We start from the raw sequence: 22803 nt of genomic DNA, 5'->3' as shown, positions 1-22803 counted from the left end.
CAGTTGCTGTCCAGCAAGAAGATATGTGCAAGGGCTGACTGCACCCAATCTGAATCCATAATTAATACACAACATAACCCTATATATACTGCCCCCAATTTGGGGAGGGGGGTGGTGCTCTTTGGGGCTCAGGCAGAGTAAAATTTTCACTTTTAATTCCAATGGATATACATGTGCTAATAATACATTTTTTGTCTTCAAAGATATTTGTGGAATGGCAAAATATGGCCAAACTTCTTAAATTACTTCTAAGTTATTTTCATTTTATTGAGGTCCATCTTTGGAGTTAAATATTATCTTCTCTTCAATCATATTACTTAAATACCTCTACTTGTGTCCTCCATCCAAGATGTGAAGGGCATTATGTTCAAGGTTAACCTGAAATAGTAATATAGCTTTTGCATAGAAGATGTGAGAGTCAGCTAGTTCATTTTCCCTCATTTTTATGTTAAACCAATCTTCAATTCATAAAAAAAAGATGTATCTGACTGTGAACGTGTTAGTCAATCAAAAGCATTCCTAGCCTCATTTCACGTCAAAATCGATTTACTTCAAGGCCATCTTGTGAAGCTAAGACACTTCATTAAGCATTCAGGACACGTAACAGTGTAGTTAGTAAGACACAAGCACATTGATCCAAGGATCAAGGTTTGTACAGATTCTTTGTGTTTTAAAATAGCTTTAATCACAGATGCTGGGTAGAGTAGGCTTTGGAGCAAATTTTTTGTATTGGCCAGCAAAAGTATGTACAGCCAAGACCCTAACATTTAAAGTCCACTGACATTTCAATTGTCCAGTAAGTACTTTATAACTGCTCCAGCCTTGAGGCATCCATTGGTCAGTGTCCACCATGGATGCTGCAACCTAGCTGTCTACAAATATGAAAGCCAGGGCAGTACGATATGGAGAGCAAGCTGTTGTTCATACAGCATGCATACAGCATGCCCTGCCTGTCCACGCAGCTGATGAATCCGGAGAAACTGCAAAGATCAATGCAGTTTGGCACCAGCAATGTTGCAGGAGTTGCCAGTCAGCGTTTGAATTCAACATAGAGCCTTAGGGACTCCGGCTTCAGGATTTTCCATGTGGCTTACTCCTGAAGCTTCCCCATGAGTGGTTATAGCTGCAAGGCAGTGGTGAATTGAGATCAGAGTTTTCCTTCGCCTAGGTGAGCTGCAAATCACGGCTGATGAACCCCATCTATCTGGACTGCTCCAGCATGTGAAGAGAAGGGAAGGGGCAATACTGCAGGGTAATGATGGGCATGTATCAGGAAGGGGCACAGGAATAAAAATAGATATGGAAAATTAAATCACACAAAATCTGGAGGAACTCAGCAGGAAAAGAGTACTGTTGACGTTTCGGGCTGATAGCCTTTGGCAGAACTCTTTTCTTAGATGCTGCCTGGCCTGTTGCTCAGATTTCCAGCATCTGCAGATTTTCTCTTGTATGTAAAATTAAATCCCCTTTATTATCAGTAGTGTTCAAAACTATCAGACGAGCAACAACAAAGTGACTAATGCTAGGGATTGAATATTCTGCATTACATATCATTTTGGAAGAACAAGCAAATGGAAGAAAAAGAAGTGGTGTAGATCTGTTAATAATCTTTACTGTGATATTGGCTCAGAAGCTGAAGATGTAAAATCAATTCTGATGGAGATTAAAAGGAAAAAATAGGGTAAGGAGTCACTGGTAGATGTGGTATGTACCTCCCTTAATTATACCGTTGGACAGAATATCAATCAAATAACTGGGAGCTTGTATGACAGGATCTGCAAAAATCAAAAGCAATTTTCAATTAAGTTCAAAGTTCAAAGTAAATGTATTATCAAAGTACATCTACATCACCATATACATACAACCCTGAGATTTATTTTTTTGCAAGCATACCCGATAAATCCAATAATTATAATAGAACCAATGGAAGGCAGCGCCAACAGGGTGGACAACCAATGTGCAAAAGACAACACACTATGTAAATACAAAAGAAAGAAAAAAATAATAATAGTAAATAAGCAATAAATATCAAGGACTTGAGATGAAAAGTCCTTGAAAGTGAGTCCATAGGTTGTCGGAACAGCTCAGTGACGGGGCAAATAAAGTTGAGTGAGGTTGTCCACCCTGGTTCAAGAGCCTGATGGTTGAGGGGTAAAAAGGTTCTTGATCCTGGTGGTGTGAGTCCCGAGGCTCCTGTGCCTTCTTCCCGATGGCAGCAACAAGAAGAGAGCATGGCTTGATTGTGGCAGTCCTTGATGACGAATGCTGTATTCCCGCAGCAATGCTTCATGTAGATCCGTGCAATGGTGTTGTGGACTTTCCCTGTGATGGACTGGGCCGTATCCACTACTCTTTATAATATTTTCTGTTCAAGGGTACTGGTGTCTCCATACCAGGCTGTGATGCAGCCAGTCAATATACTCTCCGCTACACTTCTATGGAAGTTAGCCAAAGTTATAGATGTCATGCCAAATCTTCACAAACTCCTAAGGAAGTAGAGGTGCTACTGTGCTTTCTTCAAATTGCAGTTAGATTTTCAATCTCTCTGCTGTATGCTGACTCATCACCACCTTTGATTATGCCTATGACAGTGATGTTGTCAGCAAACTTAAATATGACATTGGAGCTGTGCTTAGCCACAGAGCCATAAGTGTAAAGTGAGTAGAGCAGGGGGCTAAGCACACAGTCTGGTGGTGCACCTGCACTGATGGAGATTGTAGAGGAGATGTTGTTGTTTTCACACGAATTGGGGTCCGCAAGTGAATATACCACGGTTGAGAACTCAATTGCACAAGGAGGTATTGAGACCAAGATCTTGAAGCTTATTGATTTGTTTTGAGGGGATGATAGTAATGAATGCAAAGTTGTACTTGGTAAAGAGCATCCTCATGTATGCATCTTTGCTGTCCAGATGTTCCAGGGTTGAGTGAAAAGCCAATAAAATGGTATCTGTTGTGGACCTGTTGTGCCGGCAGGCAAACTGGAGGCAATCAAAGTCACTTCTCATTCAGGAGTTAATATGTTTTATCACAAACCTTTCAAAACACTTTATCACTGTGGATGTAAGTGCTACTGGATGATAGTCATTGAGGCAGGTTATGACATTCTTCTTAGAGAGTGGAATCATTGAACCTTGCTTAAAGTAGGTGGGTACCTTATCCTGCCCAAGCGAGGTGTTAAAGATCTCAGTGAACACTCAAGCCAGTTGATCAGCATAAGTCTCTAGTACTCGGCCAGGTACCTTGTCTGGGCCAGATGCTTTCCACAGGTTCACCCCGCCGAAGGATACTCTCATGTCGGCCTCAGAGACTGAAATCACAGTATCATCGGATTCCGTAGGAGTTCATGATGGTTCTTCCATGGTTTGATGGTCAAAGTAAGTATAGAAAGCATTGAGCTCATCTGAAAGTGAAACCCTGCGGCGTCCTATTGCCTTATTTCACTTTGTAAGAGGTGATAGCATTCAAGCCCTGCCACAGCTGTTGAGTATCCTTTAGTGATTCAAGTTTAGTCTGGAATTGCCACTTCACCCAAGCGATAGCTTTCCAGATATTGTACCTGGACCTCTTGTAACTTGTAACTTTCTTGGTCACCAGACTTGAGACTTGGACACCTCTGCCCTGGTCCTCAGCAGATTGCAGATCTCATGGGTCATCCAGGGTTTCTGGTTGGGGAAGATTGAATGATTTTGTGGGGACACACTTGTCTAACACTGTTTTCATAAAGTCTATGACAACCGTGGTATATTCATTCAGATCCACAAATGAGTCCTTGAACACTGCCCAGTCTTTGACTTTGAGTCCACCGACTTGAAGCAATCGCATAGCCACATTTCTGCCTCCTGAAACCACCTATTTGTTGTCCTAATCTCTGGAGTCTTGCTCCTTAGCTTCTGCTGTATGCAGGTAGGAGGAGGACTGCAAAGTGATCTGATTTACTGAAATATAGACAGGGCATAGAGAGTTAGGCATTCCTTATCTTAGTATAACAGTGGCCTAGTGGGTTGGGACGTCTGGTGCGACAGGTTATATACTGATGGTAATTGGTCAGGGATTTCTTCAAACCAGCCTGATTGAAATCCCCGACTATCATCTGAAATGCATTGGGGTGGACAGTTTCTTGTTTGGTGAGTGCATCATGCAGTATCTCAAGTGTCTGATTACAGTTGGCCACTGGTGGTATGTAAACTGTAGTCAGGATTATGGAGGACAACCGGCTTGGTAAATAGAGTAGTCAGCATTTGATTATCAGGTGTTCAAGGCTGGACGAACAAAACTGCTGCATCAGAGCACCACAGAGAGTTTACCATGAAACACACACCTCCACCTTTTATCTTTTCTCAATCAGCAGATCGGTTCATCCTGTGTATTGGGAAGCCTTCAGGTCTGATCACTGTAGTTTGCATAATCTGAGTAAGCCATGTCTCAGTGAAAAACAAAAGACAACAGTCCCTCATTTCCCTTTGATACAGCAATCTTGCCCTCAGGTCCTCAGTTTTGTTTTCCAGTGACTGCAGACTTGCTAACAAGATGCTGGGTAGAGGGGGCCTCATCCTTCTGCGTTTCAGCCTGGCTTGGAGTCCCCCTCCCTCCTGCTTTGCTTCTGGCCATGGCAATAAACCTTTGTATGCTTAATGATGCCGCACCTGCTTGCCTGGGAGTTAAGTCTGCTGAGCCTTTCAGAAGATTGTCAAATCTGTAGTTCATTAAGTCAATTTAAAAGTATGTTTCTTAAAGGGAAATTACATGTTGCAGATTGCAGTGGGAGTAATTCAAAAAAAGTATATTTAGAAGTATTGTATGTAGCCTGTAGAACATCACCTTGGGGGTTACGGGCACCATCGTGGCAATGTGGATCATCCTTTAGATTGAACAAATCAAATGGATCCTTGAGATAAAGTTCATAGAGTGCATTTCAGAATATTTCTTTTACCAACATGTTGAGGAACCAATCAGGGTACTCTACATCAGATACAGTGTAGTGAGACAAGATTAATAAATGATCTCATAGCAAAGGTTCTCCTCAGATGACTATTCATAGAACAGCAGAATTTATAATTTAGCTTGAAGCTGAGAAATGCAGGTCTGAAACTAGGATTCTAAGCTCAGCATAGCAGTTAGCATAACATCACTACAGCACCAGTAACCTGCAATCAAATCTGCTACTGTCTGTAAGGAGATTGCACGTTCACCCGTGAGCACGCGGGTGTCCATCAGGTGCTCTGGTCTCCTCCTACATTCTAAAAACATAGAGCTGAGCAGGTTACTTAATAGGTTCATTGGTCACATGGTTGCAATTGGGTGGCATGGGCATGTTGGGCCAGAAGGACATGTGAAAATACTGTTAAGTAAAAACACAAAAGCAATTGCAAGAGTATGAAATACTCATCACAAGAGTTTGAGTATGAAGAGTTGGCTAAAGTGGACTGGAAAACTACCTTAAACTGCAAAACAATAGATCAGCAGTGAGAGACATTTATGGACATTTGTAGATACATTTCATAAATTGCAGTAAAGTTGAGGACCAAAGGATATACGCCATCTATAGTTAAACCTTAAAGATAGTATGAAATTGAAGGAAAACACAAGCCATATTTTGAAGATTAGTGGCAGGCCAGTTGACGAAGACATTTTTAAGAATGAATAAGAATTCTATAAAGGGTAAGCAGAAGACGAATGAAATTAGCAAATAATATGGAAACTGACAATGGAGCTTCAATTGTTATACATAGGGAATGAGTGACTGAGACCTTTTGAGAAGGAGATTGGGAAATTAACAATGAAAAATGGAAAAATAACTGAGTTTCTAAATATTGATTTTGGACTAGTCTTCATGTTACAGAACTCAAAAGACATTCCAATAATAATATTAATGATCAAGGGACTATTAAGGAAGGAGCAACTTAAAACAACTATGATCACTAAAAAAAAAATATTCTAGGCAAACTGAAGCCCAGCAAGTTGCCTGCACCTCGGGTCTTAAAGGAAGTGGATGCTGAGATAGTGAATACACTTGTTGTAATTTATCAAATTTCTCCAGCCATTATACAATGAAGGTGATAGTTCTAAGTTCAAAATAAATTTGTTATCGAAGTATGTCTGTGTTACCAGATACTAGCTGGAGATTCATTTTCTTGCAGACATTTACAGGAAAAATAAAGAAATACAATAGAATCTATGAAAAACCATACAGAAACTATGCAAATAAAAAAAATACCGAGAACCAGTTGTAAAGTGTGTTTGAAAGTGAAGCTGTAGGTCACAGAATTAGTTCGGAGTTGTGGTGAGTGAAGTTATCCACTCTAGTTCAAGAACCTGATGGTTGTAAGGTAATAACTGTTCCTGAAACTGGTGTTGAGAGACCTATGGCTTCTGTACCTCTTGCCTGATGGCAGTAGTGAGCAGAGAGCATGGCCTGGATGGTGGGGGTCTTTGATGATGAATGCTGCTTTCTTGTGGCAGTGCTCTATGTAAATGTGCTCAGTGGTGGGAAGGGCTTTGCCTGTGATGACAGGGTTATATACACCACTTCCTGTAGCCTTTTCCATTCCTGGGCATTGGCATTTCTATACTAGGCCATAATACAACCAGTTGAGATAATCTTCACTGTGTATCTATAGATGTTTATCTAAGTTTTTTAGTGACATTCCCAATCTACGCAAACTTCTAAGAAATTAGAAGCACTGTTGTGCCTTCTTTGTGACAGCACTCATGTGCTGGTCCTAGGACAGATCATCTGATAGGATAATGCAAAGGAATTTCAAGTTACTGATTCTCTCCAGCTCCGATTCCCTAATGAAGACTGGTTCATGGATTTCCGGCTTCTCCTTCGTATAGTGGATGATCAGCTCTTTGGTTTTGCTGACAATGAGTGAGAGGTTGTTATAGCACCATCGACTGGTTTTTCAATCTCCCTCCTAAATGCTGATTGGTCACCACCTTTGATTCAGCCAACGACAGTGGCGTGGTCAGCAAACTTACATACGGCATTGGATCTGTATCTAGCCACACAATCAGAGGTACAAAATGAGTAAAATAGGTTCGCTGCCGCTGCTACTGTGCGATTGAGAATCTCCAGAGGGAAGGCCCCAAAATCCTCGGCTTTGCCTGCTGCTGGCGGCCGGGGCTAGGGTCGAAGTGCTCAGCAGAGATGGTGCTTGGTGCCGGAGGCTCTAAGTTTTCGGACGACTCAGAGACGGACTGTGGTCGGGCATGGCAGGGAGAGTTTTCTTCCTTCTCCCGTATGCATGAGATGTGGAACTTTTGAGAGACTTTGAACTTTTTTACAGTGCCCATGGCCTGTTCTTCATCAAGTTATGGTATTGCTTGCAGTATTGTAACTATATGTTATAATTATGTGGTTTTTGTCAGTTTTTCAGTCTTGGTCTGTCCTGTGTTTTTGTGATACCACACCGGAGGAATATTGTATCAATTCTTAATGCATGCATTGCTAAATGACAATAAAAGAGGACTGCATGTCTCATAATCTAATCTAAAAGGGGAAAAAAACAATGAGCTGATGTTGTCATTGAGAAAATGATGGAATCCTTTACTAAGAGATTTTTTTTAAAATCATAAGACAATAAAGCAAAGTTAATAGTGATTCAATGCAAGGGAAGTCATGAATTTGTTAGAATTCTTTGAGGATGTAACCAATAGCTTGAATAAAAAGGAACAGGCACACATATTTGGGTTGATAAATGCATTTGAAAAGATACCACATAATACACAGCTGCATAATTTGGGTATAATATGTTGATGCCGATAGGGAGATGGTCACAGAAGAGAGGCGGAATAAATGGATCATTTTGAAAATGGTAATCAGTAACTTGTGGATCTCAACTACCTATCACCCATATCAATTGTTCTGAGTATACTGTACTGGAATATTGCCAGATCTGATGATCATACAAACACAGGTGAGTTAGCAAGGTGTGTGGAAAGGTCTGAATTGGGATATGGTTAGGCTACGTGAGAAGCTGGCAGATGGACTCTAATGTACAGGAATATTATTCACTTTAGAAGGAATAATGGTATAGTAATTTACTACTTAAATAGTCAAACTATAAAATGTTGAGATACAAAGGGATCTGGGGGTCCTAGTGCATGAAGCATAAATATTAGCATGCAGGAAACAGCTGTGAAGGCTAATAGAATGTAGGCCTTTATTACAAGGAGCATGGAATATAAATGTTAGGAGGTTTTAATACAACTTTGCAGGGTTCTTGTGAGACCACACCCAGAGTTCTGCATGGAGACTTGTTTTCCATATGTAAGGAAGGATGTGTTTGTAATGGAGAGAGTGCAGAAAAGGTTAAATAAGTTCAATAAGTTGAATCCTGGAAAGAAAAGATTGACATATGACAAAAAATTGAGCAGGATGTCTCTAAACTTATATGAACTTAGAAGGACCATATTGAAATATAAAATTCTGAGGGAATTTAACAGAGTAGATACTGGGAGGACATTTCCTTGGTGGAAATATTAGAACTAAGTAGCATTGTTTCTGAATGCTCATTTCATCAGGAAAGAGGTGAAATTTCTTTCAAAGAATTGCAAAATGTTCTATCCCAGAGAATGGAGGAGACAGAATCATTGTATATAAGCAGAAATCAGCAGCCATTTACAGTATCAGGGAGTGGAGAGGTTTGGGAGGGAGCAAGAAGGTTCTGTCAAGATAAAGAATGGCAAGTCAGGCTATCTGGAATACTACTGCTCCTGTTCCACATGTTCTTCCACTAAGAAGGACAATGGTATTTCTAACTGAATACAATATTCACAACAACAAAGGCCCCGGAGACCAGTTACTGCTGGATCTGCTCCGCATTCAACTGGATGATAGTTAAATAATTCATTCCCCTCAGAAGTGGTTCGTAGAAAATAACAATAATCAGTTAGGATTTCAGCAAGGGAAAACACAAATCCATTGAAGGTGAACCAGTTGATATCACGTATTTTTAGAAGACTTTCAGTAAAGTGCCATACAAGATGTTATTAAACAAAATGCCTGCCACTTTCTGGAGATTGTTTGTTCTCCCTGTGACCGCATGGGTTTCCTTCCACAGTCCAAAGACATACCAGTGGGTAGGTAATTGGTCCTTGTAAATTGATCCATGATTAGGTGAGGGTTAAATTGGGGATTGCTGGGTACTGTGGCTCGAAGGACTGGAAGGGCCTATCCCATACTGTATCTCAATAAATAAATAAAATAAAATTAGATTGGATGGTATTGGGGGTAATACACCGACATGAATAGAAATCTCAGAGTAGAAATAAATGAGCTATTGCATATTTGATGCTGGGACTCCAATTATTCACAATCTATATCAATCATTTTGATGAAGAGATAAATGTAATACATACATCTAAGTTTGCTAATAATACAAAGGAAGGTGAGCTGACAGAGATATAGAGTGGCTTCAGGGAGATATGGGCAGGTAAGTAAATTGTTAAGGAAAGGCAGTTGGAAAATGCAATACAGAGGTCAATCACAATCAAATAAAAGAAACAGAAAGCATTTATGAATGGCGAGAGTCTGACAGGTGCTTGAAAGAGATCTGGCACCCTTGTAACAATTCACTGAAAGTTAATATGCAGGTTCAATAGGCAATATATGCAAATAGGTTTGAGTACAAGAGTTGAGATGTCTTGCAACAATTATACAGAACTTTAATAAGAACACATCTAAAATGTTGTATACAGGTTTGGTCTTTCTATCTAAGAAATACTATATTTGCAATATATTGTGTATAGCAACATTTACCAAGCTGATTCATTGGACTGTTAAGTTTCTTCAACGAAGACTGGTTAAGAAGACTGGCCTCAACTCCTTTGACTTTAGAAGAACGAGAGGTGATCTCATTGAAATGCGCAAAATTTTTACAGACTTGACAGGATAAATACAGAACATAAGACAGTCTGCAGCTGTTAGAAGTCCAGAGCAACATGCCCAGAATGATGTATAAACTCAGTAGATCAGGCAGCATCTATAGAGTTGATGTTTTGGGCTGAGACTTTTCATCTGGATACTGTAGATATAGACTGAGGTGCCCAGAAACAGCAGTTACAGTGTCAGAACAAGGGATCAGCTATTCAGGGCAGAGGTGAGAAATGTTCTCACCCAGAGGCTAGTGAATCTTTGGAATTCCCTACCCAAGAGGGTTGTGGAGGTCCCAGTCACTGAGTCCACTCAAAACAGATATTGATAACTTTTTAGAACAGATATAGACTGAGCGTAAGAAATGGACATTTAAATATTGACATAGAAAATCAACCATAATCTTAGTGAATGACAAATATGACAAGAGCAGCCTGTTCTTGCTTCTATTTCTTTGTTTTCTGTATTCTGTCACTCTTATATCTTTGCTTTACAAAAGTATATAAATCTCAGTTCTGGATTTCAAAGTGATATGTTCACCCACTGGAAAACTTTTCTTAGATCATAATTGAATGGCCTGGCTTGAATTTTAATCTTCTGTGATTTATTCTCGACTCCCCCAACAGAGTAAATAGTTTCTCTCTATCCTATCTATTCCTTTAATCACTGACATTATATTAGCCTTAATTGAGGGAATGGATATCTAGTTTTTGCAAAGTCGTGATTTTGTCTCCTTTGCCCTGGTCCAAGTCCGCATTATAAACCAACAGAGATCGTAAAGAGGAGATATAGAAATGAATGGAATCACAGTCTTCCTGTACCAGGTCTAAGCTAATTTAGAAGATTTGCTAGAGTAAAAGCTGGGGAAATGAAACAGTTCTATGCTACACTGTAGACGAGTACACAAGGAGTCTAATGTTTATGAACAGTTAGGAAAAAAAGTAAAGAACAACCACCAGCAATTTTGGGAGTTTGTTCTCCAAGTAAGTTGGATCCACCTCATTGCAATTCTACAAATAGGGTGCAGCACAGCAGCTGGTCAATCACATGGCATCTGCTGGAAGGCACTTAAACTGCATTTTCATTGATTCGTATTGTATATCATAGAAACGGACAACACAAAAACAGACCTTGGCCATATCAACCACGATACCAACCTACACTAATCCCACATCAATACATTAGGCCCATATCCACTACACTTTTCCTTCCCTGTTCAATGCTTTTTAAGCATTGCAAATTTTTAAAAATCTGTTTTGTCAGCTTTCAGTTTTTAGCTTGAAATTTAAAGCTAACGGCCTATTTTGGTACCAAAGAATAGCTGAAATGAAGATTTAGTTAGGAAGATCATGTCCTCTGTCACACAAGTGAAAAGCATCAAAACTTGCTGTGTTAACCAGTGTAAAAAAATCAATATTCTAGATGACAGTCTCAATGAATCTGGTTGATGGTACTGTACTAGATAACTACATTGCAACTATAAGATCATGTAGTATCTAGATCTGCTCACAAGATAAGATTGATTGTACGAAGTGTGTGTGTTCATTATTACTCACATGATATGAATTTAATTCTTCACATCTTTGCTCCAATGTGTGCCTATGTGCTTTTGATATCTCTCCTGAGTATTTCAGCCTACCCATAAGCTTGCATTTTAAGCAAACTTACAGAAGGCTTATCAATGAATTATTTGTTACTGAACTGATCTGTTCAATAACTTGACTCATTCACATAGTCATTTGAGCATGATTTGTTCTTACGTTTTAGCTTGATGACAACACCTTTGGAAACCAACTCCAATTTTTGGAAATAAATTTGTTCTTTCGCATGCATAATAATTTTAAATCATGTAAATTTTGAAGTGATAAAGAAAATGGACTTTCATGGCCTATGATTACATTCAAAGAAACAAAATTATTTAGAGTGTTCAGCATTTTGGCTTAAATCTTACCTGTGACTGGGCGTTGATATTTGCACCATTTGTTACAAGGACATGGACAACCTCTGCTTGCCCAGCTAATGACGCAATATGCAAGGCAGTATTTCCTTTCTGAAAGCAAAAGGTAAAGGCATATCAGTAATTACTGGTATGAATCTGGTGTACTCTGATCAGAGTAAAAATACAAAGTGAGTGAGATTCTTGCATTGTCTTGATTTACCTGTATCTGTGGTAGACCAAACTATAGGAATTGATTGTTACTATCAGACAACAATTCCATTATTTCTCTATCATGGGGCTTCCAGGATTATAGGTTTTGATTCGGCCAGATTTTAGTCCTTTTACAACTAACTCCATAATTCCAATGGATAGATCAACATACATATTATAAATGTCTCCAAACTTAAGCTGAGCTCAGCTGTGAAAACACAGAGTACTTCATTAATCTGAATACATTAATGACACATAAGTATACATTCAGATTTAAGAAAAAGCCAGCCCAGGAGCAGGATGTTTTTTTTTCTAATGACAATTCCAGTACACCAGGCTGTTGAGTTACCTGGTTCATGTAATTTCAATTCCCCTTCCCTTTGCTGAAACCCAAGCCATCTGTCCTCGGCCTTTTCCACTTCTATGATGAAGCCAAACACTAATTAGAAGGATAGCACCTCATATTCCATTTGGGTAGCCTACAGCTCAATGGCACGAACATTGAATTTCCCCAGTTTGAGGTACCCAATCAGCCTGGTTTCCTTTCCCACTTCTGTCAGTCTACCCAGTATCTCTCTCTCCTTGTCCATGTTTTCCATCCTCCCCCATCCCTAAACTCTTCACTCACAACCCTTCCCAACGTTAAGGACATCTTCAAGGGGCAATGCCTCAAGAAGGCCACATTCATCATTTAAGACCCTCACCATCCAGGACACTTCACATTACTACCATTAGGGAGGAGGAACAGAAGCCTGAAGACACACACTCAATGTTTTAAGAACAGCTTCTTCCACCATCAGATCTTTGAACTCTCCATGAACCCTTGAATACAACTTCATTATTCATCTTTTGCAGTATTTATTTTGTAAATCTTAGTACTTTTTATGTCTGTTGTCACAAAACAACACATTTCACTATGTATGATGGATAATAAACCCAATTTTGATTCTAATTCAGCCTCCCTCATACCTACAGTATTTCCCTGGTTTTTTTTTGGCTTGTTTAACTTTTCATATCCTCTCCTCTCATTCCATCTGCACAACACCCTTCTTTTATCTGGTTAAATCTATCACTGAGAAGCCCTTTCACCCCTCCATCTCACTTCTCTGTACTGGTCCTCCCCCTCCAAGTCATTTTGCAGGATTATGACCTGAAATGTTGATCATCACTTTGCCCCCACAGGTGCTGCTCGACATGGTGAATTAATGTTTTGCTCCTGCACCTGCAGTTGCTTTTGTCTCCAAGTTACTAGATTACATTTGGTTTATTTAAATTAATTTGAGGTTAGAAGCTCACTCTTCAATGAACTGAAATGTACAATGCTTGATCTACTGAATGATATACACTAATGACCTCTCATTTATATAATGGTAATAAATCAGCGACTCATTAAGTCAGCTGACTGGGCAGAGTGGGTCCTATCCGTAGCATGAAAATAACAAGCAGCGGTCACTCCACGGTACATTTACTAAACCCCAAATTAATGAAGGAATAAATTATGACAGAGTTGTACAAATTTCAGTGACTGGCCTATTGCAATCCCCACTACACTTACCACCAAATGACATAATAGCAGCTACGATGGGCTTGGATCAAACTATTTTGGGACTGATCCAATGAGTTTATGTAAGAGCAACAAAGAATGGATTATGCAGCTTGATGTTTACAACATATGTAAGAACACTAAAACATGAGCAAACAATTCAACCCATGGACCTTGATACATCATTAAATTTTATCACAGCTGATCTGTGCCTTAACACAAAAAATTACCTGTCATAGGCCTAAATCTTTTGAAATTGTTACTGATCAAAAATATCATCTTAAAATTACAATGTCTTATACAGTCTTCAGCTTCACATTTGTGGTACAAAATATAGTGTAAGCTCTCGAAGCTGTAATTGAAAAATATCCACGAAGCAAAGATATTGTTGAGTAAACAGCAGGACCTCAAAATGAAGAGTCACACATGATCAATGTTAATGAATTCTTCTAAATTGTATGAGAAAGGGTAGACAAATAATGTTGTTGATGTAATGTATTTAGATTTAATCAAGTACTACGTACAATGTGCCCTCGAAGGTGTGCGTGTTTGCCAACGCACACATTCATGCTACTAGCGCACAAAAGATTGTCACTCTCTACTTCATTGGCATGTTCAGTATACTTCACAATCGTACGCAATCACATTTTCTTTTCCAATGTAGATGGTGTTGACAATGTGGGGTTTGCAATTATTTGTTTGCAGATTTTAAAAATGGCTTACTTATTCTGTTTTTATTGAAGAAATTATTCATTTACTATGTCAAATTCCAAAGGATCAAAGGGTGTGAAGCACAAAAGAACATTTAAAGTGGAATGGCTAAATGAAACAGTAGAAAATGCTACACCGAAAGCTCATGAGGTCAGGAACGTACAGCTACGCAAAATATTTATGTACAATATAGAAACTGGTGTAACCTTCCTGTATTGTCATGATGCAAATGTTGCTGGTTAATTTGCAAGTGGGAAGAAGTGGAGTGATATTTGAAAACTTGACTTCTTAAAGTGTCATTTAGCAAGAAAATCACATATGGACGGTGTGCAAAAGCTACGGCAAGAAAATCCTTCATTACCCGCTACAGGCCTGCTACACATTTTGTGAGAATGCAGAGGAATGAGAGCAAAAACGATCAAGCCCAGAGAAGATCAAAGTTCTTATTGACAATGTTTTGCTAGCTGTTAAATTGAATAACTATATATAAAACTCAGTGCATACATGTTGTTGTCATTGGGCAAGAAATTCCACAGCACAAGATTTTTGCACACACTGGTTATTAAAAATTAGAGGGAACATTGATCGCGTAGTAAATTTACAATTAAGGTCAGGTAACATGGAGTCAGTGAGCAGGTACTGAATGGATGTCAAGGTCATTACTAAGCACAAAACAGAGAGTCGCAAGTTAAAGGCAGGTTGGAAGAGTAAAGTAGTGGCTTTCTGGGATTATTGTTGTTCACGACTTCTAGTAACAATTTGAATTTGGGAATCAGAAGTAGAGTTTCTAAATGTGTGTAATGCCCTGGTTAAGATTTTTACTGCTATGCTGTAGGTATTTCATTTTAGCAGTTCTCAAGAGCAGTCTGTTCTGCTTTCAGTCTGTTTGGGTTTGAGCTGAGATAAGGGTTAGGGGCTTTATTGTTCAACTTAGGAATGTGGTGTCAGCCAATCAGGATGGTGGAATTGGGAGAAGGTTCTAGGGAACACTGGGCAGAGAGATTTTGTGGGGGACACTGATGTGGGTCGAGGTCTTTGTTCATGGGAGCTTGGAGAAGATAGGAGGGACGATAGCTGAGGATGCCATCCCTGTTGCACAAGGTGCTTTGTACAGATGAATGGCTTAAAGGCGAAAGGACCAATACTCTCATGGGACAGATGGACTTCAAGTGACATTCGGAAGGTGCAATGTGTACATCAAAAACAATGGCTTCTGGGAGATTTGAGCTCCACCATAGACATGTGACTGTTGAAGTATAAAGGGCCCTTTGTGTTTTTTCTTTCTTTCGTTTAATAACTGGTTGCTTAAGTTAACATTCTTAAATACACTTCATTATAATTGTATGCAGTGTACGGTTTGTTATTTCTTGTTGATGGGCAGTTGCCGAGGACAGTAACTCACACAACATTCACACAAACCGGGGTTTGGGTGGGCAAGACACCCCAACCTCACGGATTTGGTGGGACCAAAGTCCTATACACCCGAGACGTACGAAGCCTGAGAAAGGTGGGTTTCTCACTGAAGAATCCAGTGGCTGTTTGCAAGGGGGAAGTGAGTCGTTTCTAGAGATGCCAGTAAGAGGGGATTTCATGTGCAATTGAGTCCAAATTGGGAGAATTTTCTGCTTAGATTAAATCAGAGATGGTGCAATTTACTATGCAGAATAGAGCATCCACATATGACCATAAATGCAACAGACTAACAAGGGTTTTGGGAGTAACATACACAAAGTGCTAGAGGAACTCAGCAGGTCAGGCAGTATCTATGGAAGGAAATAAAGAGTTGACGTTTCAGTACAGACACACAGTCACTGAAAATAATGATGAAGGTTAATAAGGTCATAAAAAGAAAGTGAACCTAGAGGACTTGTTCTTTATTTCTAGAGGAATACAGTTCTGAAACAGTGTAATCATGCGAAGCTTGCACGAACATGCATTTTGATCATATTTGTAGTACGAAGTACAACAGACATGAACAACTAGAAAGAAGAGCAAAATGGTAACCTGCTGGGATCAGTGTTGAGGCTCGTGCTATTCATGAGGGGACATTACAGGAAGTGCAAGTAAAGATTCATATGAGTAATTCTGGAATGAAGTTGGTTACAATTACCCAGAAAAACAATATTCCCTTGCTGGGACCATTTTTCCCTCGAAGATAATGGTTGGGAGGAGATCTGATAGAGTTTTCTGAATGGTGGTGTTTCATAGGGTAAGAAGTTTAACTGTTTTCACCCAAAGGACACATAAAAATTATGAGCTATAAATATAAGGTACCACTGATAAATCTAACAGGGAAGTCAAGAGAAATGCATTTGTTATTGACTGATACCACTGTGAAATATGTAGCAAAGGGAATAGCAAAGATGCATTAAGGGAAAATTGGATGAGCATGTGATAGAAAAAAACCAGAAGATTAAATGATGATGGTAGAATGAATTCCACCTGGGACATTAAAAAATTGACTAATTAAGTGCCTTTTCTATGCTGTAGGCTCTGACATAAAGCAGTTTTGTCCCAGCATCCACAGCTACAGAGCAAATTAATAGTACAAATATTTCAGGCTTTTGATCCTGTATGGCATAATATGTATTTTAAAATTATAACCCTATGATCTTGACAGAATAATTTCCTCAGATCTTTTGAAAGTTTTATCTGCCTCGATCAAGCTTGTATGCTCAGAAGAGTACGAGCCTCAGGAAATGTGGATCTCATTTACGATGAGCTGCTGCAGAGATTTGTTGGAGGTTTAATCTTTATCAGTAAACTTAGACTGTAATTCAATGCCTTTTTTTTTACTGACTAATATGTCACAATCCTTCCTGTTGTAAAGCAATGCAGGAACACTTCACAATTCTGTTCTTAAACAGAGATTCTGCAGATGCTGGAAATCTTGAGCAACATGCACACAAAATGCTTGAGCAGCCCAACAGATCAGGGAGCATCTTTGGAGGGGAATAAACAGTCAACGTTTCAGGCTGAGACTCTTCATCAGTACTGGAAAGGAAGGGGACAGAAAGAAGCCATAATGAAAGTGGCGGGGGAGGGGAAGAGGTATAAGTTGGCAAGTGATAGGTGAGACCAGGTGATGGGAAAGGTGTGTGGGGGATGAAGTAAGAAGATGGGAGGGGATAGGTCAAAGAGATAAAGGGCTGAAGTGAATGGAGGACAGAGGACACTGAAGGAAAGAAAGGGACCCAGAGGAAAATGGTGGGCAGGTGAGGAGAGGAGAAGAGAAGGGGTAACAAGGTAGCTAGAATGGGGAATGGCAACAGAAAGGAGGAGGAAAGGGGGAAAGATTACGAGAAGTTAGAGAAATCGATATTCATACCATCAGGTTGGGGCTACCCAGACGGATAATGAGGTGTTGCTCCTCCAACCTGAGTAGCCTCAGCATGGTAGTGGAGGAGGCCATAGACAGACTTGTCAGAATGGGAATGGAAAGTCGAACTGAAATGGGTGGCCTCCAGGAAACCCCGCCTTTTACGGGAGTGCCTGCCAAAGCAGGGTCTAAATCCGCACCGGGTGTCTCCAATGTAAAGGAGACCCCACTGGGCGTACAGGATGGAATAAATGACCCAACAGACTCACAGGTGAAGCGTTGACTGAATGGCAGTGATAGAAGAGGTATAGGGGCAAGTGTAACACCTGATGGCAACAGCAAGAAAAGGGCATGCCCTGTTGAAGGTCCTTAATAATGGACACTGCCTTTCTGAGACACTGCTCCTTGAAGATGTCCAAGATACCTTGCCGGCCAGTACCCAAGATGGAGCCGACTAAATTTACAATCCTCTGCAGTTTCTTTCGGTCCTGTGCAGTAGTGGCCCCCACATCACCCCCTCCCCCCGATACCAGACAGTGATGCAGCCTGTCAGAGTGCTTTCCACGGTACATCTATAGAAGTTTTTCAGTGTATATGTTAATGCTGTGGCAAGTGTGAAATTTTCATCTGGTTGGGGAGAGGAGGGAGAAATGGGCCCAGGGTGGTTCAGACCCAGATATTAAGGACACAGAGAGGTCGCGTTGGGGACAGGAGGAAGAAATGGGCCAAAGATGGGTTCAGAGCCGGATCTTAAGGACAGAGAGGGGTCGGTTTGGGGATACGAGGAGGAAATGAGTGTAGGGTGGGTTCAGACCTGGCTGTGAAGGGCAGAGAGGCAGAGCTTTTGAAGGAAGCACAATACCTGTACTGCAAATCTCTGGAGAGGTGAGAGGATTCCAGAAATATCAGTGATAAAAAACACATTATCTGTCTGTGTCTGTGTAATAAACATCGAATGAGAGAATGAGGGAGATTGGGGGGGGGGGCTTTGATAATACAAAATGAACAGTGATTTCAGTGTGATTAGAGACTTAAAAACTGCTGCAGTGCTCCTCACAGTCACAGATTGATTTACATTCCTTTTGGAGACTTATCACAACTCCTAGCGTCCTGAAGATTGTTTCCCTCAGTGTATTATTACCACCTCCCCTTCAAAAGATGTGCTACTCTTCCGGTCACTCCCTGACTTGAAGCTCACATTCCAAAGGGTTTCTTTCACAGGACAGAAAATATGTAACTTTCCATTCCAAAATTTACACTGTAGTCCATCCAAAACACTTAGCATAATCACCTCTCTGCTCCCAGAATATACTAAACTGAATGGCAATGTTACCTGATTTAACAACAACACCTGAACGATTTGCCATTTCATATAGAAAAGTTCTGTTTCTTTGGACTGTGCAAAGCAGCACAGGCAGTAAAGCATTTTTGCAAAACTGAAACAAATGTCTTCAGAACAGATCTGCTTGTAATGTTGTTGGGAATTGGTTTGATGTCAACATACACACAAGGAGTATAAGTGTATAGTTCATTGAGACCAGCCTCACAGGCAGACAGGGTGGTGAAAAAGACATTTAGCACGCCGGCCTTCATCAGTCAGGGAAATGAGTACTGCAGTTGCAAGCGTTTAAGTCATTGGTGAGGCCGCAATTGGAAAACTATATTCGGTTTTATTCACTTTGTTAGAGGTGGAACTGGGAAGAGTGCAGAAAAGATTCACAAGGATGTTGCTGGAACCAGAGAGTCTGAGATATAGGGAGAGGTCATCAAGGCAGGGTCTTTATTCCTTGGAACATGGGAGAATGAGGGGCTCACCTTATAGAAATGTTTAAGATGATGAGAGACACAAATAAGGTGAATAATAACATCAGGGTAAAGGAGATCAAAACTAAGGGCACAGGTTTAGTGTGAGAGGAAACTGGGACTAGCTGGGCGGGCACTGTAGTTGGCATGGATTAATTGGATAGAAGGGCCTGTATCTATTCCTTATTGCTCTATCACTCTATAACAGGTTCCTATCAACATGAAACTAAGCTTTGTACAGGTGCACATTCCTTTATCTGAAATTCTGAAATCCAAAAAGCTCTGAAGACCGAAGTTTTTTATCGCCAACAGCTGACGTCACTCAGGTGTGACGTGGCAGCACTAGCAGGGGCCGCCAGATGTCAGTTGTGGCTCAGCACTCGTACTGGTGACATGTGCATTTGCTGTTCGCTGATATTTTGTGTTCACTGTTGACTTTGTGTTTAATTTCACTGTGAAAATGTCAAAAAGAGCTGCAGATACCCCTATGGGTAACAATGAGAAAAAGAGAAGGAATCTTCTCTATCAATAACACAGAAAGTGAAGTTATTGCAGAAGATTGATCATGGTGTGTCTGTGCGGTGTCTTACTGAAGAAAATAGTGTCAGAACTACCACTAAGTAAACAGAAAGACAAGTTACTGAAGTTTTATAGTGACAGTGACAGTGACGTTCTACATTTATTCCATTAAGTCATTTACCATGTGTTTGATTCGGTTCGTTTGAAGCTGTATATTTTTATGTTTTATTGAATGCTCTTATTGGAAATAAAATTTCTTCATCATTATTCCCTAAACAATACAGTATAACAATTACTTACATAGCATTTACATTGTATTAGGTATTATAAGTAATCTAGAGATGATTTAAAGTATACGGGAGGATGTGTGTAGGATTGGTGCACCGCTGGGTCCTAAACACCACCGCACTGAGCCAGGTTAAATAAGGGACTTGAGCATACGAGTTTTTTGGTATCGGGTGGGGGGGAGGGGGGGAGAGTCTGATATCCGAAAAATTCTGAATTCCGAAATGCAACTGGCCCCAAGGATTTCGGATAAGGGATTGTGGGCCTGTATTTGTGACATCATTTGATGAATAAACACCCCTGGGACACCGAGAAAATGTCCATTCTTCTGAAGAGCATCAGGGTCCACCAAAGATGGCAGGAGGGTCTCAGCTTGATGTCTTATCCAAAAGCTGGTAGTTCCAATGATCCTATCCAAGTATTCTAGATTTTGTCCTCAAATTGTTGGACCTAATGAATCCAATACTTTCTGTTGCATCATTAAGACCAAAGAACTTTTCTCTGTCACAATATCAACCCACAACTATCTGGACCTCAGTCTCATTAAAACAACCATGCAAGAATTCACTTGCTCAGCTCTAAGCTACAGATCTTATAAATGGTCCTTTCTGCTTAGTAAATCTCTCTCTTCCTTTGATACGCCCACGTTTGCCATTCTTATGAAAACTGGAGAGGATTTGTAATCATCTGGTGTATCTTTCTCAATTACGACTCTCTGACCAGATGGCCCAGTGTCAGTGGGGCTTTGCAAGGAATGAGGAATTTCCCTTTTTCTTTCGAGACTTGTAAAACACATGAGCCTGGAACTTGGATCCATTTTGCTGCTCGTGTTCCAAATCACATAATTTCAGCATACCTATTATTCACTGGGCTCCACGGATTCTTGTTATCCTACCTAATCCATCAATTTTCATTAGTTCATTTGTTATTCCAGTCACAAATTGCACAGCCCACTCCTACAAGTTCAGTCTCTCTTGCGTATGATCAGCTCTCATGGAGCCAGGCCCTGTACACATTCCCATCACAAATCTTTGGTCAAGCTTTTAATCACTCCTCCTCCATCTGCTTCTTTTACTCAGCGTCACTTTCTCAAAGAGGATTATTCCTCTTTGTAAACACAACACGCTGGAGGAACTCAGCAGGTCGGGCAGCATCCATGGAAACAATCAGTCAACGTTTTGGGCCGGAACCCTTCGTCAGGACTGAAGAGGGAAGGGGCGGAGGCCTTATAAAGAAGGTGGGGGGAGGGTGGGAAGGAGAAGGCTGGAAGGTTCCAGGTGAAAAGGGGAAAGATAAAGGGGTGGAGGAGGGGAAGCAGGGAGGGGATAGGCAGGAAAGGTGAAGAAGGAATAGGGGAAAGCACAATGCATAGTAGAAGGAGGCGGAACCATAAGGGAGGTAGTAGGCAGCTGGGGGAGAGGACAGAGTGAAACTGGGATGGGGGAAGGGAGGGGGAAGGAATTACCGGAAGTTGGAGAATTCAACGTTCATACCAAGGGGCTGGAGACTACCCAGATGGTATATGAGGTGTTGCTCCTCCAACCTGAGTTTAGCCTCATCATGACAGTAGAGGAGGCCATGTATGGACATATCCGAAAAGGAATGTGAAGCAGAGTTGAAGTGGGTGGCAACCGGGAGATCCTGTCTGTTGTGGCGGACGGAGTGGAGGTGCTCGATTAAGTTCTAGTCTTACTTTCTTTTTTGATATGCTGATGTGCTGCTTCAAGGTAGATTTTTTTTGAAAACATAGGCAGTGCATGCTATAGCTATAAACACAAGAGATTCTGCAGATGCTGGAAGTCCAGAGCAACACACGCAAAATGCTGGGGGGAACTCAGCAGGTCAGGCAGCATCTAGGAAAGGAATAAAGAGTCTCTGCTTCAGGCTGAGACACTTCATCAGAACTGGAAAGAAAGGGGGAAGAAGCCAGAATAAGTAGAGGGGAGGGGAAAGAGTACAAGCTAGCAGGTAATAGAAGAGACCAGGTGTGGGGGAAGGGGGATAAAGTGAGAAGCTGGGAAGAGATAGGTGGAAGATGTAAAGGGCTGCAGGAGGAGGAATCTGATCGGAGAGGAGAGTGGACCTTGGGATTGAGGAGGGGCATCAGAGGAAGGTGATGGGCAGGTGAGGAGAAGGGGTAAGAGGGAAGTCAGAATAGGGAATGGAAAAAGAGAGAAGGGAGGGGGCAGAAATGACTGGAAATGAGAGAAATTGATCTTCATGCTATCAGGTTGGAGTCTACCCAAGGGATAGACACATGGATGTGGCATCATGGCAGCAGTACAGGAGTCCATGGACTGACATGTCAGAATGGAAGTAGAATTAGAATGGCTGGCCCATTACACATCTTTGGTCAAACATCATAAGCCCTTTTAGCATCAGCTTCTTCTACTCATTGTCAGTTTTATTTGATCAAGCCTCTTTGTAATTGTTTTGAATTTACTCTTGCTATTTTAATGTTGCTCTCTGTTTTGATAAACTGATGAACTGCTTCAAGATCCTTCTTTTTACATTGGCAGACACAGTACAGCTATGACCTTTAAGAAAACAATGTAGAACTAACAGACATCCCACCCTGCAAAAACTGATTTCAGGGAG

The 22803-nt window shown here is 40.7% G+C and overlaps 1 protein-coding gene across 2 annotated transcripts in view; it reads right to left on the bottom strand.

Annotated features, from left to right (window-relative positions):
- The window catches only part of ank3b (ankyrin 3b), a 390132-nt gene that overhangs the window by 195268 nt on the left and 172061 nt on the right, over window positions 1–22803 (bottom strand). For both annotated transcript variants that reach the window (XM_072239211.1, XM_072239212.1), the window contains exon 4: window positions 11828–11926. In XM_072239211.1, the coding sequence (XP_072095312.1) occupies window positions 11828–11926 (99 nt within the window). The remainder of the gene's footprint in view (window positions 1–11827; window positions 11927–22803) is intronic.

This window comes from Mobula birostris, chromosome 21 (genome assembly GCF_030028105.1).
Source record: "Mobula birostris isolate sMobBir1 chromosome 21, sMobBir1.hap1, whole genome shotgun sequence".
Taxonomy (NCBI): domain Eukaryota; kingdom Metazoa; phylum Chordata; class Chondrichthyes; order Myliobatiformes; family Myliobatidae; genus Mobula; species Mobula birostris.
The sequence above is the reverse complement of the archived record's forward strand: the minus strand, read 5'-3'. Positions and strand labels throughout refer to the sequence as shown.